Source organism: Peromyscus eremicus, chromosome 6 (assembly GCF_949786415.1).
Source record: "Peromyscus eremicus chromosome 6, PerEre_H2_v1, whole genome shotgun sequence".
NCBI lineage: Eukaryota > Metazoa > Chordata > Mammalia > Rodentia > Cricetidae > Peromyscus > Peromyscus eremicus.
Genome location: NC_081421.1, coordinates 82,161,633 through 82,174,953, shown reverse-complemented (window position 1 = coordinate 82,174,953; position 13,321 = coordinate 82,161,633). Strand labels below are relative to the sequence as shown.

The 13,321-nt window shown below is 41.0% G+C and overlaps 1 protein-coding gene across 2 annotated transcripts in view; it reads right to left on the bottom strand.

Moving 5' to 3' along the window:
• The window catches only part of LOC131913472 (mitochondrial adenyl nucleotide antiporter SLC25A24-like), a 51,778-nt gene extending 38,459 nt beyond the window's left edge, over nt 1-13,319 (bottom strand). Inside the window, exons 1-2 of one of the 2 annotated variants that reach the window (XM_059266116.1) lie at nt 13,008-13,319; nt 4,125-4,251 (exon numbers count right to left, since the gene is read on the bottom strand). In XM_059266116.1, the coding sequence (XP_059122099.1) occupies nt 4,125-4,251; nt 13,008-13,190 (310 nt within the window). In that variant the 5' untranslated portion in view covers nt 13,191-13,319. Of the gene's footprint in view, nt 1-4,124; nt 4,252-11,206; nt 11,332-13,007 lie in introns of those variants that run through there. The other variant, XM_059266117.1, reaches the window with a different exon arrangement.
• Between the last annotated feature and the right edge of the window lie 2 nt (nt 13,320-13,321).

The window sequence follows — 13,321 nt, the reverse complement described above, 5'->3', positions numbered from 1 at the left end:
AGGGATAATAGAAACACTATATTTTCCTAAAGGCATTTTAACTTCACTAATTATCTGAGGGTTTTCAGCTTCACAAATGGTCATGGTGGTGATAGTCAAGAACAGCACACACTAGAATATATCTATGTTAGGCCAGCATATGACCAGATCTAATTAACCAGACTATAACTAGGTCTAAAAACCTGCATAAATAATGACTGCACTACTGTTTATAAATGATCAGAGCTAACAATATAAGAATGGTTAGATGATTCACATACTGTTACCAGAGTTGTTAGGGTCATAGCCAGGCTAACAAGCCACACTGGGCCACCTGTCCTCAATAAGCCAATTAAAAACAAAATGAGGTTGTAGAAATGACTCAATAATTAAGAATGTCGACAGCTCTTGCAGAGGACCAAAATTTGGTTCCCAGGACCCATGTCAGGCTGTTCACAATTGCCTGTAACTCTAGCTCCAGAGGATCTGAAGCATCTGGCCCCCATAGGCACCTGCATTCACATGCACATACCCATGCACAGACACACTTACATACACATACATGCATACATACGTACACATTTTTTAAAAATAAAAATAAATTAGAATTAAGAAAATAAAAAAAGGCACAATGGTGAAAACAAGAAGGGGGTGGTTCTTCAGTACGACCGTATTAGAAAGAAGAAGGTCCGGTGCCACACCTCCCACCAGGTCCATCTTTCCACATGGTTCAGGTTTAAGCAGAGAGCCAGAGGTTTGCAGAATGAAGCAGTCCTGGTCAAGGTCACCCATCAACATGGTCCCTGCTCCAGCCTCTCCTTTACAGCAGCATGACAGGTTGTCAGAACTGTGTGAAGTCTCTTTCCAGGAGAAAACCTCTCCTTCTGGTGGAAAAACAAGCCAGTCTTTTCCTTCTCCCAGCATAACATTCCTTAGGAAATTCCTATGTCCTGGAATCCATTGTTTCCATAGTCTGACAGCCAAGGAAGTGGGGCATAGTGTCTCTAGATATCTTCATTCCTTCCAGGACAGCCAAACAACTGGAATATTTCCCAGCCACTAAAAATTATGTTTGCAGAGGAAATGAAAACACAATATAACATTAAAACAGACATGGGACACAAAACTATACATACACGGCTGTGAGTTCATTTAAAGAAAAAAGAAATCAAGAGAGAAGCAAAGTCTATAAGGAATTATGAAACTGATCAAAATGTAAAAATTGATCTCTAAATAGCAGTGTTAACTGTCAACTTGACAGAACCTAGAACCACCTGGGAGATGACCCTCTGGGCACATGCGGGGGTAATTTCGACTATATTAATTGAGAAGGGAAACCCTGCCCACTGTGGGTGGCACCATTCCCTAGATGGCATCCCAAACTATATAAACCAGAGAAAGCAAACTGGAATTCATTCATCTCTCTCTGTCGACCAGCTGCTTCAAGCTCCCGCCATCCGGACTCCCCACCAGGATGGACCCTTGAACTGTGAACCAGAAAAAACCTTTTCTCCTTCTGTTGCTTTTATCGGTTTTTTTCTTTGACAGTTTCATATATGTACATAATAAATTTCAGTAATTTTCATACCCTATTATACCCTCTCTAATCCCCCTTTCCCCAATGAAACCTTTTTTCTTCCCAAGAAATTCCTCTGCTATTTCCATGTCTTTTTCTGTGTGACCCACTGAGTTTAACTGGGTTGTTTGTGAGACTGTGAGTAGGAGGTCATTTACTGGAGCACAGGCAGCTTATTAGGAATTACATCACTGAGAAAAGTGACTCTTGTAGAATATGATTTTAAGGGGTGTTACTTTTGTCTATGTTGCACTTGTTTAACTCTGTGAAGCTGTGTTACCGTGCCTGTCTAAAACACCCAATGGTTTAATAAAAAAACTGAACGGCCAACAGCAAGGCAGGAGAAAGAATAGGTGGGGCTGGCAGGCAGAGAGAATATAGAAGGAGAAATCTGGGAGGAAGAAAAGGAAGAAGTAGCCAGAGAAGGAGGAGAACTCCAGAGGCTAGCTACCCAGCTACACAGAAAGCCACAGAGTAAGAGTTAAGATTTACAGAAGTAAAAAAAAAAAAAAATGGGAAAAGCCCAGAGGCAAAAGATAGACGGGACAATTTAAGTTAAGAAAAGCTGGCAAGAAACAAGTCAAGCTAAGGCCTGACATTTACAAGTAAGAATAAGCCTCCATGTGTGATTTATTTGGGAGCTGGGTGGTAGGAAGACCAAAGACCAAACACACAAGTGACACCTGTTCCCCTAGCCACCATTAACTGCTCAAAGTCCCTAAGGAAGGGTGAGGCCTCTTGTGGAAAGATTGACAGGCCCAATCATATTTATCTCTGTGCAGGTAATCACAGTGATTGTGAGTTCATGGGTGTAATAGCCATTCATTCCACACACCTCCCCATCCTCTGGCTTTTCCGTTCTTTTTGATTTTCTCAGAAGGGGACTCAATGTTCCCTTGAGTCTTGGAGGGTAACACAGAGGACCTATTTACAGACAAGCATTCCACCATCCTTTATTCTCGGCAATTCAACCAGTTATGAGTCTGCATTAACCACCACCGTAAGATGCTTCTCCGATAAAGGCTAAGAGCAACACTAATCTTTGGATACAAACATGTGTGTTTAGAAAGCAGGGTGACCAGGCGTTGGTGTAGAAAAAACACAGTGGTTCCTTTGAGGTCCTATGAGCTCCCTACCGCCAACTCTTGAACAGGTTTATAGTACCAGACAAGACTTCTCTTCTTTGAGCAGGCCTAAAACCCAATCAGGAAGCAGTTAGTTACCCCTGTAACATTCATGAGATCATTGCTCCCATGGCTCTATCTCGCCTGGCCAGTTTGTGTAGCTCTCAAGGTTCACAGCTAAGATGACCTTCTCCCCAGGAGCCTGCCTCTCACCTTCCAGCCCTATGAAAGCTAGACAGCAGGGGGTGTGTTCCCAGGTCAGTACCAGCATATTCCTCCATGTTCTGTGACCAAGGAGTGTGCTGTCTTCAGCAATACTCTTACCATCTATTTCTAGTAGACACGAGCAATGGCAATCATTTGGGGAGGGGCGGGGTCTCCCTTGGGGCTTCCCTTGGTCAATATTTTGTTTTTTGTTTGTTGTTTTTTTTGTTTGTTTGTTTTTTGTTTTTGTTTTGTTGTTGTTGTTTTCCCGAAACAGGGTTTCTCTGTGCAGTTTTGGTGCCTGTCCTGGATCTTGCTCTGTAGACCAGGCTGGCCTCAAATTCACAGAGATCTGCCTGCCTCTGCCTCCCTAGCACTGGGATTAAAGACGTGCGCTACTGCCTCCCAGCTGGTCAAAGTATTTTATCATGGCAATAAGAAAAGAAACTAAGAGCAGGATTATAAGAAATGTTTATTTTCTTTCAGAAGTTTGTCTGTATCACCTAAATTTCCTGAAACAAATATATTCTCAAAATAATTAAGACTGTCATTTTTTTAGAATGTCATGTGCGTGTATGTGTGTGTGTGTGTGTGTGTGTGTGTGTGGTGTGTGTGTGTGTGTGTGTGTGTGTATGTGTGTGTGTGTACATGATATGGGGCATGTGTGCCACAGAACACCTGTAGAGGTCAGAAGACAACTTTCCAGAGTGGCTGTCTCCTTGTGCTTTTATATCAGTTCCAAAAACTTAACTCAGAGTGATGGCTTGTGGCCAGCTCACAAATGTCATTTTTAAACTCCCATACCAAATTTTCTATTTATTTATTATGGTTGGGGTCACCACAACATGAGGAACTGATATATATATGAACGTGCTGGACATGATAGTGAACATCTTTTATCTCAGCACTCAAAAAGCAGAGACAGGGAGATCTCTTTGTGTTCAAGGCCAGCTTGGTCTACATAGCAAGTTCCAGGCTAAGCAAGGGCTACACAGTGAGATTTGCAACCTCGAGAATTTCCTACAAAAGAGAAGAAACTCAAGTTGTTTTTGGTTATGATGTTTTATCACAGCAATAGAAACCCAAAGACATCTATTACATTATTCTCAGTAATACAAAAATTATTGCTAGATAGTAAATTGGATCTGACAGTAAGAAGAAATTAAAAAGGCTAGTAAAATTAATCATTAGTACTAGCACTTATTCACATCAAACTAACTGTGGATAAAACATACACATACCATCGTTATTTTTGTCCAAACTCTTAAATGCCAGTTTCATTTTCTTCTCATGGTCTTGAAGGTACTGCACAAATTCTTCAAAATCCAGTGCTTGATCAGCATTGGAATCTGCAGTTTGAAAAATTTCCTACAAGAGAAGAAACGCATTGTAACAATCATATGTAAAGTCACTATACCATGCTAACATTGGCACATTTCACTCATACTATTTATGGTGTCTTTAAGTGTCCATTACCTAGTTTTTAAATCATTAGTGTAAGCCTAAACACATTAAATGATTCAAATATTTTTAATTCATGCAGTAATGAAGTCAACAGCCATCAATCACATCATCTCAAATAAATGTGAATTTATGATTAAATATTTACTTCAGGTACACACACCTCATGGGCTTAAAGATACTAAGGTATATAGCCTTTGCTATCAGAGACAAAAAAATCTGTCTACTAAATGTGATAAATATTAAATTCTAGTACGTTCCTCAGATTAATAGTTTGAGACTAGCCTTGTAAAGTAAGCATGTATGTTCAAGTCTCACTAAGTCATAAAGCTTTTTAAAGTAAAAAAGTTAACATTATAGGGCTGGATAGGTGGCTTAATAGTTAAGAACACTTGCTGCTCTTCCAGGGGACCTGGGTTCAGTACCCAGCACCCACATAGTAGCTGTAACTCCAGTTCCAAAGTATCTAGCACCCTCTCTGGACTCCACAGGCACCAGACACACAGTACACTTACATAAATACGTACAAAACACTTATATACCTAAATATAAATAAATCTTTCAAAAACAATAATATTTTAAAAAATGTATATTCCCATAAGACTCTTACTACACTGACCATGTTATTATTCATCTTTGTACCATCAATGTCTAGCATAAAATATGAAATATAAAGGCCTTTAGTAGATATCTCACACTCAGTATTTATTGAGTTTGAAAATAAATGCTATAACCTGAAAAACTAGATCACAGTGCATAACACACACTGAACACTGCACACACCATACACTGTACAGCACATAATACATATCACACACTGCACACTGTCCAGCACATACTGCACAGCATACACTGAGCACTGCATACACCACATACTACATGCCACACATTGAATACCACATACTGCACATCACACACACTGCACATTGGACACACTGTACACTGCATACTGTATACTGCACACTGTACACCATACACTGCACATTGAATACCACATACTGCACATCACACACTGTACACCACACACTGCACATTGCACACACTGCACATCGCACACACTGCACATTGGACACAGTGAATACTGCATACTGTACACCACACACTGCACATTGAAGACCACACACTGCACATCACACACATTGCACATTGGACACACTGTACACTGCATACTGTATATTGCCCACTGTACACCACACACTGCACATTGCACACACTGCACATGACACACACCATACACTGTGTATTGCACACAACACACTGCTGGGAATAAAAAGACAAAAAGTTACAGTTTCTAGTATGAAGCAAATTATAGATACTAAAGATGACTCACATAACCAAAGGCAATATGTTAGGTGAAATAATGCAAGGAATTCAAGGTACAGTAAGCTTGGAGATACTAAATGAAATGAAAATACTGAAAGACTCCTGTTAGCCTTCATAGTAGAAGACTGCTTGAGCTAAGATTCACAAGGAAAAACATTTGCTAAGCAGATAAACAGGAGTCAACTCAACATTTCTATAATATGTGAAATATTTGCATGGAGATAGAACAGATGTTAGTTATAAAAATATAGTAATACTAATGGTGATAATAACCATCTAAATATATTGAGCATTTAGTCCTAAGCAAGTTATGGATATAAGTTCATTTCATCTCTATCCTGCTGTGGAATAATCCTTCGGTACACTTTAAATATGTCAACTGTGATTCATTAATAAAGAAGTTGATTGGCCAATAGCTTAACAGGATAAGGTTTGGTAGGAGAGCCAAACTGAGAATGCTGGGAGGAAGAAGGGCACAGGTGTCACCAGCAGAGACAGAGAGAAGCAAAATGGGCATGCTGTACTAAGAAAAGGTACCAAGCCACATGGCAAAGGGTAGATAAAAAATATGGGTTAATTGAAAATGTAAGAGTTAGCTAGTAACAAACCTAAGCTATTGGCCAGGCATTTGTAATTAATATTAAGACTTTGAGTGGTTATTAAAGAGCAGCTTCCAGCACAGGAAAACTCCACCTACACGATCCAATTTGCTACAGATGAAAATGAAAGGAAGAAAAGATTTTTAAAAAGGTAGAAATGCTACAAAAATTATCTCAAATTAATGGTTCAGGTTGGTGTTTTCCAGTAAGTAGGACATATATCGTGCTCATATGATGTCTTAGTTAGGGTTTCTATTATTATGAAGAGACATCATAACCACAGCAACTCTTATAAAGGAGAAACATTTAATTGGGGTGGCTTACATTTTCAGAGGTTTAGTCCATTACCATCATGTTGCAACATGGTGTCATGCAGGCAGACATGGTGCTGGAGAAGGAACTGAGAATTCTACATCTTGATCCAAAGGCAGCAAGAAGACTGAGTCTACTCTGACTGTAGCTTGAGCATAGGAGACCTGAAAGCCCACCCTGACAGTGACATACTTCCTTCAACAAGGTCACACACACCTCCTCCAACAAAGCTACACCTCCTAATAGTGCCACTCCCTTTGGGGGACATTTTCTTTCAAACCACCACACGTGACAACAGTATTAAATCACAGTTTGAGAAAAATTAGTCTTTGTTTCAAGTGTAGCAAGAGATTCCACAGAGCCATTGCATCTGGCTTGAACTCTGGAGTGCCAGCACCTAGGCTTTGAACTACCTTTTGTTTAAAGTCAGGGATTCTTATCTGAGTTCTTCCTGAAGGATTTCAGAGCCTTTGCGAAACTTAGTCTCAGGACCTGGTAAACCAGGTGGTCTCGTGGCTGAGAACTGCTTAGGCAAATGGTTCCTTCAAACAACTCCAGGTTGTTTTGGTATGTGGAAATTGACTTGGAATTGACTAGGAATTTGGAAATTGACTAGGAATAATCTGTGTAAAAATAAAAGGAGGCTTTTGCAAAGCTGCAAGTCTCAGTCCATCAGAAGTTGGACATCCCTATTGCAGAGAGCCTAAAATTCATCTTGGAGTGACCCTTCTTCAATGGATCTGAGCAAAACAGAACACCAATGTTCAAGTATCATTCACTCTGACTATATCATGGGAAATGTCTGTATTGTTCTAACATGCCTGAAAACTTACCAACGTCTTACAGAAAAATATAGCAGAGTAGAAGTCTCAACTTCACAGTCAATACAGTGAAGCATTTAAACAAAATTTTAAAATACAACTTTTAAAATGTTCATTTTATGCTTATTTATAATCTACTCATTTTCTACTTATGGCAGAAATATAAAGTTTTATTTTCAAAATAAACCTTTGAGAATGATATTAACAATATCACAGAATAAAAAGTCTTGGGTTCCTTTCCCCCACATGCACACATACCAGAAAGCCTAACTATTGACCACACACATACCAGAAAGCCTAACTATTGACCACACACACCAGAACATCTTTTTGAAACCCCTAAGATTTAGAATCAAGCCGAAAACAGCTACATAATTGGCAGAAGTGAATTGTAAGAGCAAGAACACATCTCCCTTTAAGCATGATGCCTCTCCCAATTCATTGAAATCAATACAATGTGGTGATATTGTGTCCCCCAATATATCTGAACAGAATAGTCATTAGATATACATAGAGGCCAGGAAATGGTGGCACACACACCTTTAATCCTAGCATTCCAGAGGCAGAGATCCATCCAGGCCAGGCCACAAACAGTGGCAGCGAGACCATGGAGGTGTCAGCTGCTGCTGCTTCATGTTACTGGTTGTTTCTCATTGTGTTGATGGCAGCGGAGATGCTGTTATTGGGGATGAAAGGTTTAGCACTGCTTGTTCAGAGAACAATCGCCAGGGCCGTTGTGTTACAAGAAAGCATTGGCAAAAGTCAGTTTGGAGAGGTTTGGCAAGGCAAGTGGCGGGGAGAAGTTGCTGTGAAGATATTCTCTTCCAGGGAAGAACATTCATGGTTCAGAGAGGCAGAGATTTATCAGACTGTGATTGCTCCAAACCACAGAGGAGGCACACACAAAAAAAAAAAAAAAAAGAAGAAGAAGAAGAAAGAAAGAAAAGAGAAGAGAAAAGAAAAGAAAAACAATTCTGCAGGGAACCATGACCATGCCTGACAGCCACTTTGAAATCTTCAAAAGGTGACCGGATCCCACAATGACTATTCAACATGGACTATGATAAAGCCATTAAGCTGATTAAAACCACCCAAAGATCAGCTTTGGACTACAAACTGCTCACGACAATTTCAAGATGGCTAGCTGAGATGATCCAGATTCACAGACTATTCAAACAAGGACTTGTGACAAGCCCTGCATTTTCCTATTATGCTGAGACTGGACAACACATGATACTGCTTCCTCTCCCAGGACTTGACAATTAACCCAAAAATTTTCTTTTCAGGATCCCCCAAATATTTCTTCACCCCCATAAAGCAGGAAGTAATTTTAAGAAAATTAAACCCACATTCCCAAGAGGTAGGGTGGGTGGTTTTTGTTTGTTTAATGAGTTATGAATATTGTCATTGTTTACAATGGTTGGTTACAAAATGTTAACTGTTAATGGTCAGGAAAAAAGCTAAACAAGGAGATTAGATTCAGGGTTCTTGTTTTAAAAAGAAAGAAAAAGAAAAGAAAAAAAGAGGATATAGATATGAGGTACATCATTGAATCTACTCTGAAAAAAACATATAGAAATAATAGGATAAAAAGGTAGATTTTTGAATCTACTCAGAAGAAAAAAAAGAGAGAATATGGATATAATAAAAAGGTAGACTATTGAATCTACTTTTAAAAAGAAACTACTTGTTTTAAATATTTTACATTGGATTGGATTTTTGTACATTATATACAAATTTTGTATTGGACTCACCAAAATAGGATAAATAATGAAATGTTTTGTCTGAATTTGTCAAATGTTAATGGACTGGACATTGTTAATATATATAATGGAGTTTTTGTCTGAATCTGTCAAATGTTAATGGACTAGACATTATTAATGTAATTCTTGACTGTATATATTGTATATACTTATTGGATATAGTTATAAGCTTCTTTTATTATCTTAGACAAAAAAGGGGGAAATGTGGTGATATTGTGTCCCCCAATATATTGTGTGCCCTAATAAACCTATCTGGGGTCAGAGAACAGAATAGCCATTAGATATACATAGAGGCCAGGAAATGGTGGCACACATACCTTTAATCCTAGCATTCCAGAGGCAGAGATCCATCCAGATCTCTGTGAGTTCAAAGCCACACTGGAAATGGCCAGGCATGATGACACACACCTTTAATTGCAGGAAGTGATGGCAGGAAGCAGAAAGGTATATAAGGCATGAGGACCAGGAACTAGAGCTTTTTTAAGCTTTTGGCTTTTAGCAGTTCAGCTAAGATCCATTCAGATGAGGATTCAGAGGCTTCCAGTTCGAGGAAACAAGATCAGCTGAGGAGTTGACAAGGTGAGGTTGTATGTGGTTTGTCCTGTCTCCCTGATCTTTCAGAATTCACCCCAATACCTGGCCCTGGGTTTGTTTTTATTAATAAGACCTTTTAAGATTCATCTACAGTACAAGGCCAGATAGACTCTCTTCATGATCAAGTTCCTACAAGACAAAAGACAACCAGAGGTAGCCACCCAGCTTCCCTAGCATTCCAACATGGTGTCTGGGAGGCCCAGCCAAGTCTTACTGTACATGGGCCACTGGGAGTAGCAATATGGTTGACTACTTGTAGTCAGACAGACACCAAAAAAAGGGCAGTTGGGTCAAAGAGTGACAAGTACATAAATCTTGATATCATCTCTCTATTCCTGCCGGGTTTTATAGTCAATCAGAAATATTAGTTAACTTCATGGCCACTTTTAAAACTGAGCTGGTGGCCCTCAGAAACACAGTATGAAGCTTAACCTAATTTGTTCTATAGAGATTCTAGTTTATACACACAGCCACAGTCCACACTCCACCAATAATTACCCAGACAAGGAATGCACAACTCCATCCATTACAAAGAATCATAGAGACTGGAATTGCTGGACCCAGAAAGCCAAGGAGTAGCTCCACTCACCCAAAATCCCTGCCCGATGACACCAGACAAGGACAGCCCAACACACATGCATTTTAGAAAAGCACAGTAACTCAATTTCCCTGACCTAACACATCAGACAAATACTAAGCCAAAAGCCCAAACCTATAGCTCCAATTTGACAAAGAGGAAGACTCAATGGTATATTTCTAAGAAACACGGTCTGTGGTGGTTTGATTAAAAATGATCTACATAGGTCCATAGGAAGTGGCACTGTTAGGAGGTGTGGCCTTTTTAGAGGAAGTATGTTTCAGTCACTTCCTGCTGCCTGCCAGTCTGGATGCAGAACTCTCAGCTCCTTCTCCAACACCATGTCTGCTTGCATACCACCATGCTTCCTTCCATGATGATAACTAACTAAACCTCTGAACTGTAAGCCAGCCCCAGTTAAATGTTTTCCTTTATAGGAGTTGCCATGGTCATGGTGTCTCTTCACAGCAATAGAAACTCTTAAGACACAGGCTCTGATCTCACCTGTCCCAAGAAGTACCTGGTCCTAAATCTTGAAACCAGTCTAAGACTGTCCAACTGTACTCAAATTCCTCTTCTGGAGAATATATGCTATGAGGCAATCAGACCAGAAGGTGCTTAAAAATCTAACAAGAAGCACTACCCAGCACATGAGCAAAGTCACCAGCCGAGCCAAGTAGCAGAGACCATGCAACAAGCTCTACTTACCTAATCATCACTTTGCCCTTCCAGAATCATAGGCTAAACTAAATAGTGGATGTATAGTCATGACCAATTACAAAAATACATAGACCAGACAAATGGACTGCCTCCCCAAACACATAAACAATACAAGGCGTTAAGGATTATGAAGAATCAGGGATTTGGACTCACTTTTCAGGCCCAGCAGCAAGCAGAAAAATCACACGTTACTAGCCCAGGGTCTCCATTCTGCTGCCCTCTGGGCTCTGTGATTCCTGTACAGTCTCAGGTCCAAAACTACTGAGTCAGGTGGGGCGGCGGTGGCGCATGCCTTTAATCCCAGCACTTGGGAGGCAGAGCATGTGAAATTATCCTGAAATGCACCATTACAGTGAGATATTGTAAGTTAATGCCTTCACCAGGCATTTAAGAATTACCAAGTGGAAGACATAACAGCTTTTAGGTTAAAGATCACATGAAGGATTCAATTTCCCTGACATGATGCAACTTTCTTGATTAAGAGCACTTAGCTGAATTTCAGATCACAGAAGAGGGAGAGCAACACCCCAGCATGTTGTGACATGCTTGCAGGCTTGGGAGTATTCCTCCCAGCAGATTCTAGGGCAAGGGTGCCGAGGACTAAGTTTTAGAAGCTGACATCATGGTACCAAGATATTGAAACTGAAAATTAGCCAGTTTGCAAGGCCTGGGGGGGTGTTATCCACGGCTTACTTGGTTTTAAGTTCTGCAGAACCAGGTCCTATAAAGGCAGCACTTCCAATAGATACCAACTTGAAGAATTTAAATTGGTCCTTATCTCTCACCCTGCATAAAAAGCAGTTCCAAATGAATCAAAGATCTCAATGTTAGATGTGAAACTGAAAGTTCCAAAGGACAGAGTAGGGAGTACACTTAAGGCTAGAGTAAGGAATTTCTGAATAGGACCCCTCAAGAAGGAAATAGGGCCAAGGATCAACAAATGGGATTTCGTGAGATTAAAGGGCTTTTGTTAATCAACTAAAGAGGCAACCTATAGAACAGAAAAAAAATAAAATCTCTGCCAACCATTAGTATCTCGACTATACAAAGAACTCAAGAAACCAAACAAAACCAAACAAGCCCATTTAAAAATAGAACTGAACAGAGAGTTCTGAAAAGAAGAAATGCGTATGGCTAAGAAATCATTAGTGTTAATCTTCTTTAGCTATCAAGTCAACGGAAATTAAAATGACATTGAGATTTCATTGTACACCAGTCAAAACGGCTATCATCACTTAAGAAAAACAGGTTTGTGCCGGGCGGTGGTGGCGCACGCCTTTAATCCCAGCACTCGGGAGGCAGAGAGCCAGGTGGATCTCTGTGAGTTCGAGGCCAGCCTGGGCTACCAAGTGAGTCCCAGGAAAGGTGCAAAGCTACACAGAGAAACCCTGTCTCGAAAAACCAAAGAAAGAAAGAAGGAAGGAAAGAAGGAAGGAAGGAAGGAAGGAAGGGAGGGAGGGAGGGAGAGAGGGAGGGAGGGAGAGAGAGAGAGAGAGAGAGAGAGAGAGAGAGAGAGAGAAAGGAAGGAAGGAAGGAAGAAAGAAAGAAAGAAAGAAAGAAAGAAAGAAAGAAAGAAAGAAAGAAAGAAAGAAAGAAAGAAAGAAAGAAAGAAAAAGAAAAGAAAAGAAAAACAGGTTTGCTTTGGCCGAAGGCTAACACAGTCCTGACCCTTCTGGACAGGAAATGTTCAGAACCTCAGAATCTCCTTCCAAAAGCCCGGGAAGTTTTGTCACTACAGATAATGACTATTTTGAGAATGTTGACAACATGTGTTCACTGGGGCTGTGTTATTCTGCATAAAGAACCCCCGCAAAAGGGAACCCCACTCCTTCTCCACAAGCTCAGGAAAGCTCTGGAAAAATTCTGAAAGGGGCAGGGCGGCAGGTTGGCTCCACTCAGTGGGGCAACAGTATTTCCAACACTCCCAGTGCCGCATTCTCTCTCGGTGGCTCACCTTCTCGGAGTTGGAACCAAAGGAGGAACTCCAGTTGTACAGCCCATCCCTGAGCTCCAAGATGTCCACCACACCATCCCCATTGCGGTCCAGGTCTTCGAAGAGGATCTCATAGGCCAGGCGGTCATAATCACTCTGGCAGGCCGCGGGGGGCAGCACGAAGCCCCGCAGCCAACGCAGCATGGCCCCGCGGCGGCCGCCACGATCCTCCCGGGGCACCGCTCCCCCTGGGGCGACCGACGTCTGGGCTGCGCGCCCGCCCGCAGCAACCGCCTGAGACGCGAGCAGCGCCACGGTTCTTCCGCGGAACCCTG